Below are 10,855 nucleotides of genomic sequence, written 5' to 3'. Positions count from 1 at the left end.
GCCTCGATATAGCCTAAATTCACAAGCATGATGAGCAAAGATGGATAGTGTCTAGCAGTGGAATCCAGGACGCGCGTTAACGTACATTAATTTGTTGTTAATTCAGCAATATGACTGAACAACAAAGCGAACTAGCATCATGTCAAACGGTTTATACGAACCGATCAAACCAAAAAAGTGACTTGGTCGAACAAAATGACTTTTGTCTTCTGCTAGAACAAGTGCTATCTTATTGTTATGTTATGTATTGCATTTTCAGAATTGTGACCTCGTTTAGTTAACTCAGCTTCATGATTTTTAACGGATAATTGCCATAGCACATTGGAAAGTCATACTGGAGTAACTAATCAATAACTGATTCGAAAGAAATGTTAAACTGAATGAGTATCACATTAGGTTTATCGACAGTATCCTTGTCTCCAATTGCTTCTTTTCAAACCCTAAAATATAGTTGAACATTAGCGATAAGATCTAAAAATCCTTTTTTTCTAGAAAATATGCCTAAACTAATCATGCTTAATAAATTAGTGCTGATTCAATAGCTTATATTCTCAGTGAATTAGTCATAGACAACGTGGAGCCTAGCACATACATGCATTACCATACAACGTTGGTATGGTAAGATCAAAAATAACCAGATGAATAGCAAAAGAGAACAAAATAATGTACTACGAATGATAATGAGAAAGACTAAAAGTTGATGTTTATTACCAACGAAAACACATTCATGAGGTGGATACCCATCAGCGAAATAGAACCTGACACACATGCATATTACTACAGCGCGATGAGACTATCTAGAAAAATCTCAAACTAGTATTATTATCAGTGGTATTAAATTTGCATTTTGTAACTGAAGACCACGCGTTAAAGCTTATTTACCACCCAACTAAGCTACTACATTAATCGTCTGCTTCCATGGTTCAGAAATGGGATTTTGAACTGACAGATTATGAATTAATCACTAAGAAGCACATTACACGCAGATATTTGATCAAGCTATTCATATTTTGAACGACTGCCTAGCGAATGTGACTGTTAAACAGACAATTGACTTTAAGTATAGCATAAATATCAATAGACGTCGTTTTACCGAGGGAATAACTAGCAAACATCTACGGAAATTGTCATTCGCAGAATAAGTAGTTGGATGGAAAGGATTTTTGGCTTGAATGACCATTCAGTTCTTATCAGACATGTTGACCAAGTAAAGATTAATTGCGTAGACGATTCCAATTTAATTGATCTTATTTTCGAACTTCAGATAAAAAGTTTTAATTTTAATTCTAACGATTCCTTATTATTAATGACTCATTAGATAATTCCGAATATCAGACAGATGAAAACGAGAGCCAGAATGCCAAATAATTGAAATATGACAGAATCACAAATAAACCAAGACTACACTACAGATATATAGACAACCAATATGTGGAGGGTGAGGTATACAACGTAGAAATTTGTACGTACGTACATCAGTTCGAGTTGCCATTACCACATTAGCACCGTTAACGCTCAGTGACAACGCTTCTAGGCAACAGGAAGGTCAAGAAAGAATGAACGAGATAGCAAGAGAAAAAATTTAATTCGTCAAAGTTCGATAAGAAATCTCAACTCCTTTATGCTATAAGGCAAGATCCGAGTGGGAGGACGTCTGCAATTATCGCGTTTACCCTTTGAAACCAAACATCCGATTATTCTTCCTTATAATCACTTTGTCACAGATATGATTATAATGCATCATCATTTGATCGACATGCACGTCGGAGTTATTCAAACTTTAAGTGGTATTCGTGAAGAGTATTGGATCGTTAGAGGATACTCTGCCATTCAGAAGGTTCTAAAACGACGCTACTTATGTAGAAGACTTTATGCCATGTTTGCATATAATGGTGCCGCTACCGGAGTGCCGACTAGAAATTAGAGAAAAAATAAAGCGACATGAAGAATTTAGAAGATTAGAATTTGGGAGGACACAAAGAGTGGATGCACCTGTGGCATTATTAGTTCAAGTGCCGATGCAACCCAATCCTGAAGCAACATTTTGCATTTCGACAGAGAGAAAATTCTAATAATGATTGTTCTATTGATTATACAAAAAACTATCAATATGCTTTCCGTATAGTTAATATAATGTTTAAATTAATTAAGAGTATCTATTTGTTTATGTAATATTTTATCAAGCTTATTACGAGTATACTGCACAACAACTCGTTCTGTCTTACTTTACGGCTGCGAAACGTGACCATTAATAGTAGAAGATACTCGTAAGTTTCTAGTATTTGACCACAAATGTCTTAGAAATATTGCTCGCATCTGATGGGATCATCGGGTAAGTAATAGTGAGAGTAGACACAAGGCATTAGGGAATGATGGCAAATCAGTTGATGAGGTTGTTAATCTTCATCAACTGAGATGGTTGGGCCACGTGTTACGTATGCCTGAACACCGATTACCATGACGCGCAATGCTGACTAGTATTGGGGATGGTTGGAAGAGAGTTAGGTGTGGCCAAAAAACCTGGCATCAGAGCATGAAGTCACTAACTTCTAGTCTGAGCCATGTTGGTAGATGCAGACTACTTGGTTGGGGTCCGCGTGACTATCGTAACCAATGGTTGGAGACTCTAGGTGACATGGCTCAGAATCTATCACAATGGCGTAGGTGTATACACTCATTATCTTCCCCTAAACCGTGAGATTAAAATTGCTTCATAACTTTCTTCCTTCCTATACTATATCCTTATATACAACCTTTCTTTTATATACTACCACCACTAAATTAACTACTTCTATGAATTCGGTGCTCATCTTGTTGTGTTAATGAGTGTGGTATGGCAACTTGGACTGATGCATATGTGTGCCTGGTCCTACGTTGTGACTGACTAACTGACTGACGTTTGTCTCCCCAATTACTACTTGTCGATAAAGCAACAATCACATAACGGAAAGCAAGTAATAATAATGATAATAATAGTAATAAGGAGAAGAAAAATATATAACAAAACTATGAAATAGGGAATAAACTATTTACAGCGGTATTTAATATATATATATATATATATATAAACAGTATTATGATTGATGGAAATAATTTTGATATTCTATCCCATGAATACGTCGATTATCTTGAGGTGTCATATTGATATCATTTGGAATATAATAACTAAATGGTTGACAATCAGATTGTTTCATCATAGTCCGTGGAATATTTAACGAATCTTGATAATGATGATGACGTTGACGATGATGATGATAATGGTGATTTCGATTCAAATCATATGGATGATAATTATGTTGGGATCTTTTGTTTGAAGAAGAGGAAGCAGGCATTGAACAATATGGTGGATCATTATTTTGTTGGTGTTGTTGTTCGTGACCAGCTGGAATGAACCAATGATACAAAAACATTAATACGGAACAAGAAGAAAAAAGGTTGAACAAATAAAGTAACTACATCAATAAATAAATTATGCAGTCAAGACCACAAAATGCTTGATTATTAATTCACTGACTAGATATATCGACAGCTTATTGGGGGGGGGGTTCGTGGAAATTATTGAGTTTCATAATTTATATCACAAGCAAATATCAAATAGATGGCCGACGAAAAGCAGGAAGTATTAGACAGCTCTTTATTCTTAGTACAAGACTTTTTCATAGCGGGCACCTTAAAACACGCCAGAGATCTAACTCAGAACCTTTAGGTAGCGGTTAAAGTTTATACCACAGTGTCATTTCCGTATTTCGGATGTAAGATGGTAGTGAAAGATGCTTGGGCGATACTATGAGCCGACAAATTATAGTGTTTTACTGCAAATTAATGTTCTATGGGATTTCACTTTCGAGTTGTAGAGCTTTCTGAGATAGATGGAAAGCATCACAAAACGCTTTAATAGTAACGGTAGTTGATATATACTGCTGATTGGCATAAACAGTAATACACCAGATCATTACAACAAACAAAATCTTGCCGACATTTATGTAAACATTATCATACCTTTACATTTTTTGAAGTGAAACATTATCCCGATGTGCCTTGAGGACCACACAATGCCGACGGAGCTTGGCGGCCTAAATAAGACGACTAAGTGTGATATTGCAGACAGCTGAAGACTCGTTCCTTGGTCAATAAAAGTCATAGTCGATTATTATTTATAACATTGACAAGCGAGTATTTCGTAAACAATCAACACTTTTCAGGTTGAAAATTATATATTTTAAACGTATGTGTAGTGAAGGAGAACACAGGTCTAGACAACCTATTATGTATTTAGTACAAAATCACAGAGTTACTTGGTAAAATAGAAAAACCATACTCTAGTACTTCATTTGCAAAATGTTCATTAATTGTCTCGGACTTCATTGTCCCTGCATTCCCATACTAATTGCTTTCTCTTTCCGTTCTTCCCTTCTCCATCTTCTCGATCTTCTGCTGTCAGACATTCTATTCCTGATTCATCACATACACTACTTATGTCGATATAAGTAGCCCACAACACATATGTTGTACACCTGGAGCACGCAATTTGTATAATCGTAAGATTAAATGCGCTTTCATTAATAACATACGGAAAACTTCCACGAATTTACTACTATTGTCTAACTGAATACCAACATTACTAATGTATTAACACTCGACAGAACAAGTAAGACCATTGGCCGCAATTAATATTATCAAACCAGTCAGTCAGCTACAACGTAGGACGAGGCACACATATGCATCAGTCCAAGTTGCCATACCACACTCATTAGCACAACAAGATCAACACCGGATTCATAGAAATAGTTAATTTAGTGGTGGTAGTATATAAAAGAAAGGTTGTATATAAGGATATAGTATAGGAAGGAAGAAAGTTATGAAGCAATTTTAATCTCACGGTTTAGGGGAAGATAATGAGTGTATACACCTACGCCATTGTGATAGATTCTGAGCCATGTCACCTAGAGTCTCCAACCATTGGTTACGATAGTCACGCGGACCCCAACCAAGTAGTCTGCATCTACCAACATGGCTCAGACTAGAAGTTAGTGACTTCATGCTCTGATGCCAGGTTTTTTGGCCACACCTAACTCTCTTCCAACCATCCCCAATACTAGTCAGCATTGCGCGTCATGGTAATCGGTGTTCAGGCATACGTAACACGTGGCCCAACCATCTCAGTTGATGAAGATTAACAACCTCATCAACTGATTTGCCATCATTCCCTAATGCCTTGTGTCTACTCTCACTATTACTTACCCGATGATCCCATCAGATGCGAGCAATATTTCTAAGACATTTGTGGTCAAATACTAGTAACTCACGAGTATTTTCTACTCTTAATGGCCATGCTTCACAGCCGTAAAGTAGAACAGAGCGAACTGCTGCGCAGTATACTCGTCCCTGCATTGATAGACCGATGATAACTGATCTGTAAACAGCTTTTTTTGGAAAATAAACACAAACTAAATTGAACAATAAACACACATTTGATCAATGATTACTTACATGCAAACAATAATAATTCTTTGTATTGTGCTGCATTTAATTTTAAAACTTTTTCAGCATTTCTACTATCCATTGTACGACAATTATTGATTTTCTCTTCCCATTTTTGACGTAAATCAAGTAATTTTGTATTTAATTGTTGACGAATTGATTTAATTCGTTCAGCACAAGCAGATGTTGGCCATGTTGTCCAAAGAGAGACAGCTTCTTGATAGCATAATTTTAATTGTATAGCCTCATCATCTAACCATGGAGCTGATTAATTTTTGTTTAAAAGTACAAATTAACCACATTAATATTATGCAAACAACAAAATCTATCAACTAGAGATTAACTGAAGATAATAAATACGTTGGGATCCCGACCGCAGCTGCTAACTTGACGTGGTGGTCGGACTTGCCTATTGCGATGAACCAAACGAGCTTTATTGGCCGGAACATATGTTCCTGTAGGTTCTACCATGCCAGGAAGGTCGATTGGAGAACGATAAGACTAAAAGCAGCATCTCAAGGTCTGAGGGCGAAGTTGTACTGTTGACTGTAGAGAGGTGTGACAGCAGTAATGTGTTTTCCTCGAACAATCAGCATCTGCAGCGATGCTGCCTTCTCACAAGGAAAGATGTTAAAAAAGGTCGACCCTAAAAATGTCACACCTCACCTTACCTCTCGGATTTCCGTCTTCGGTGGTAAAGCTCTTTGAAGAACGGAGCTTACACGTCAAAAACCTCTCTTAAAAAGGTCGTGCGCGACCGGCCTCAAGCACTTGTCCGTCGTACTCTGTGGTCACGCTCCCAGGTTGCTAAGATCAACATTAATCCAACTTCGTTTTCAGGTCCCTCAAGAAATTTGTTAGCGACACACATTTACATGGATTACAACACAGTCAGTAATCAAAATTTACGAAGAGATGAAATATTCTTTTTATGGATATTATAAGTGTTTTCACTATTCAAATCAGCATAATAAGTTGGGATGATTGGATTGATTTGTATATTTTGTGTGTGGGCTGGATGACTTCTTGATCACCCAACCAAGACAGATAGAATTTTAGAAGGCCAATGGCCAAGCCCTTGACCTCAAGGTTTAATCTACAAGACAGACGATCAAGGTCAAGAAAGCTCATCCCATTGTGGCTGATTTTAGATAATCATTCAACACTCCACTTCTTCCCTTAGGACCCTGAAGAAAATACATACCAACCGTTAAGAATAAGGGTTTCCCAGTTTCCCTAGGCGGAGGTTCCATGCCTGTCAACCACATTTAAACCCCGGCTGTTACATTTTCGCTCTTCCACTTTTAAAACTAATGAGTAGGACTTCTTTATATGGCCTCAATTAGAAGAATGTACTTTTCGGTACATTTATCAATGACAAGCAATATTCACTATTCGATAACATGAATATTGACACAAATGAGCACCAAAATATATAAAAGCCACACAATAAGATGTGATTGTGAAGAGGTGAAGAAAGCCATAATCAATGAAAAATAGAGTAAATAAATAGAAATTAGCGAACGAGAGTGGTATATGCTGGGGAAAGTGGTTCAGTTAAGCCAAATACAATCAGCAAGGATTCTTTCAGTTACAGAAGTTATTATTTTTCATATAATTATTTAAACACATAAACATTGGTACAACAAGGCACCAAAGATATATATGCCACACTGCATCATTCGTTTTGTGTAGGGGCTCGAATACTGCCCGGACGCCGAAACCGAAGCAGGTAGTTTTCTCATTGGTGCCACTCCTCGAGCCTTCGACCTAAAGGTCTAATCCACAAGGTAGTGGAGCAACGTTAGGAGATGCAGTCTCATGGTAGTCAGTGACCAACAATAGGTTCATACGCCTTTTATTTCCTCAAGATCCTGGAGCCTATGTGTACCATTGGTTTGAAATTATGGTTTTCCAACTCCGTATGCTGGATCCTCTATATCCACCAACTCGGTTCAAGCTCCAGTCATTTGCATTTTGTCCTGTCAATTTCGTGAAAATACCGACGAGAGATGATAGTGAGTAGGACTTCCGTTGAAGTGGCTGTATACGCGTTTAGAGTTGATAGTTGAGGAAGGAGGAGCAGTAGGAACCGGAGAGGGAAAATGATTATAAATACAGTGGTATTGAATGTTGTTAGAGGTATGAGGGTGGTTATCACTTCCCAGTTGCCCACATAGTTGAAGGGTTTGTCTAGAGGTACCTGGAAATTAAATTGGATTAAAGTTGGTCTGAGTGACCCGAGAGCGTGACCGTAGTGCCCAAGGGACAGCTGCTCGGGACCGGTCACACACGACCTTTTTAAAGTTAAAATCGCATTTTAAAATGTTATGATTATAATTTGTAAACTTGCCATCAATGGAATTTCTAAGATTTCGATTGTCCTCTAGTAAACCAACATCCATCATACGTTGTCGAACACAATTATACAATTGTGAAATGCCAGAAACTTCAAGTTTAGAAGCTTCTTGAATCATAAAATCGACTCTAGACAAGAAAACAATCACAACAATCACATGAGATGTACTAGTTCTAGAAAATAACCAGCTTTTCCACAAAAAATTGGCAACAAAATATCCAGTAAAAGGTAAAATAAAGAATGTGACTTCAACAAACCAGTTTTCTTGAGCTTGCTAATATTGATTCTTAACTATTATATGGTCCATTTGAAATTCTGCTCTAACATGACTTCCATAATCAAACTAATTTGATCTAATTAAGTCAGTCGGTCAGTCACAACGTAGGACAAGGCACACATATGCATCGGTCCAAGTTGCCATACCACATTAGCAAAACCAGATGAACACCAAGGGCATGGAAGTGGTCACTTCAATGGTAGTAATATATAAAAGAAAGATTGCATATAAGGATATGATACAAGGAAAAGGAATTACTTCTTACAAAGTAAGCTATAAGGTAATTTTAATCTCACGGTTTGTAGTGTCGGTTGATAAGTTAAGCCCATATACCTTACTCTAGCTTCTGAACAAGCCAATTTACCTATCCATCATGAGTCACATTTTGACCTCGTTGATTATTCACTTATCAACCCTGACTGTTTTTATATGAGCGTTTGTGTGTGTACATTTCTTTTCCGATCCATCACATGTCTGTAACTTATTTTTAACTGTCTATAAATATTGATTAACGTTTGGTTAAATTGAGTTGGCTTACCCGCCATCTCCAAGACGTGTCGTTTTTGCTTCGCTCTCTTCTATTCGCTTCATCCCTCTGATTTCCTGTCCAGATAAATGAGTGTACAAAATATACGTATCCTCAATTCATTCTCGTGTTTGACTTATTTAACTCCGTTATTCACCAACGCGGACAAAGTCATATATTACATCATGGATAGACAGGATGTATATGTTGACAACAATCATTCATACGATCTAATTGGAATCAGAACTTGATGACGCAGGTCTAAAGCTAGACAAAGAGTAGTCTAACTTAGTTTAATTAAGATTGTGGTTATCAGTATGGAGTTGTAGAGATTGTTAAGTTTTTGATTGAGATCATGAATCGATTGATGTTAGACAACCATTGAGAACCTGACAACACTGGATGGCCGTCTCGTCTAAATATGGGACTCCTCAGGAGTGTTCACCCACGACACCTCTCGCAGGATTCAAATCCAGAACCTTCGGTCTCGCGCACGAACTCTTAACCTCCAGACCACTGAGCCGGCATCCAACGGTGTTAATGTCTAACTTCAACCAATCTACAAAATCGCGCAATCATCTTCGATTGTCTGAGGTAGATACATATCTCTACCTTACACGAATTATCTCCACTGATCAAGGCTTCTGTGTGTCAGATAGAGACAGGTATATACCTCAGACAATGAGAAATGGTTGAGCGATTTCGTGGATTGGTTAAAGTTAGACATTAACACCGTTGGATGCCGTCTCAGTGGTCTGGACGTTCCGCTTCTCTCTCCTTTTCGCTTCTTTTGCTCCATCCCTCTGATTGTCTGTTTAGATCAACGATTGTATGAAATATACACATTCAAACTTCATTCTCGTATCTGACTTAGTTAGCTCCCAAATGCCCTGGTACGGCCGAGAGTGGCAAGAGTCAGCTCTCCCTCTCCAAATGCTCTCATATGGCCACGCGAATATATAGCCTCTGACAGGGAAGTTCTACTCACTGCCTTCTCGTGGCATTACTGTTGTCTACGAAATTGAGAGGACGAAAAGCGAATGTCCGGCGCTTTAACCGGGTTGGTGGACACGGAAAGTTCACCTAGGGGGAGTTGGAAAACCCTCATTCCAAACCAATGGTGCACATGGACTCCAGTATCCTGAGGGAACAAATGGTGTATGAACCAATCGTTGGTCACCGGTTAACTATGACACTGCATCTCCTTACGATGCTCCACTGCCTTGTGGACTAGACCTTCAGGTCAAGGACTCGGGGTGTGGCCCCCTGAGAAAACCACCTGCTTCAGTCTGGGCACCTGGGCAGTATCACAGCCCTTACATAAATCAAATGAGATTTGTGAGGCGCATATTTACCTGGTGCTTCATTGTACCAATATTTATGTGTTTGAATAAATAAAATATTAATAAAACTCCGTCATTCACTAACGCGAGTTAAGGTGATAATAATATACAGGGATCGACGATGTGTATATTTTAATAACAATCGTTTATACGATCTAAATGGAGTCAGATATCGGACGATTAAAAGATACCTGCTAGATCGATAAGCAAGAGATAGTCACTTTCTAAACTATTTTGACAACTGGAAAGCGATGAGTATAATTCTACACGGATGTTCAATAGACATATTTTTCTTTTTTACGCTACCACCGAAGTAGATAACCTCATTTGGTATATAAGCATCTCTGGAGAAGAATGGATGTTCTATTGAATGACTAAAAGTAAAGAGAATCTCCAAATGATAATGTGCAAATAGCACTGTCTAATAACGATTGGATCAGATAAGTGACCATTTTTACTTAATTATTGGCTAACTGATGTGAAGGCGAGGAAAATAATGATTGGTTATTTGCCTAGTCAGACAAGTATTAGTTGAGTTATATATTTTTCTACCCTTATTATTATTCTGATTTGTTGTCGTTTCTTAGCATAGGAATATGCTCACGTTTTAGTCGGGCCAACCACGTGTTCCTGATCTGAATTATGTTGATGTCCTGTAGAACGGACACTAGGAGAGTATCTAGAATAGATATTCGTCTAAAGTAAATTAGCGTCCGATTTGTGTAAAGGAGAGTTATTTCACTAACAGAGTAGAAAGTAAATGAATAATGACGGGTCTAACCATTTGATTTAGCTTCTTTGAAGATGAACTAAATTCATCTGGTCATGATTAGAGCACTTCAATAAACTCGCAGAAAATTCAATAGTCT

At 37.8% G+C, this 10,855-nt stretch overlaps 1 protein-coding gene across 1 annotated transcript; it reads right to left on the bottom strand.

Moving 5' to 3' along the window:
* Positions 1-2,980: 2,980 nt before the first annotated feature.
* Positions 2,981-7,967, bottom strand: Smp_143630 (hypothetical protein). The gene is made up of 3 exons (XM_018797748.1): positions 7,877-7,967; positions 5,491-5,745; positions 2,981-3,382 (listed from the first exon to the last, which is right to left on the bottom strand). Exons 1-3 carry the CDS (start codon positions 7,956-7,958, stop codon positions 3,075-3,077), a joined length of 645 nt encoding a protein of 214 aa, XP_018652759.1. The 5' UTR covers positions 7,959-7,967; the 3' UTR covers positions 2,981-3,074.
* Positions 7,968-10,855: the final 2,888 nt, after the last annotated feature.

Source organism: Schistosoma mansoni, chromosome 5, assembly GCF_000237925.1.
Source record: "Schistosoma mansoni strain Puerto Rico chromosome 5, complete genome".
NCBI lineage: Eukaryota > Metazoa > Platyhelminthes > Trematoda > Strigeidida > Schistosomatidae > Schistosoma > Schistosoma mansoni.
This window is presented reverse-complemented; position numbering and strand designations above follow the sequence as displayed.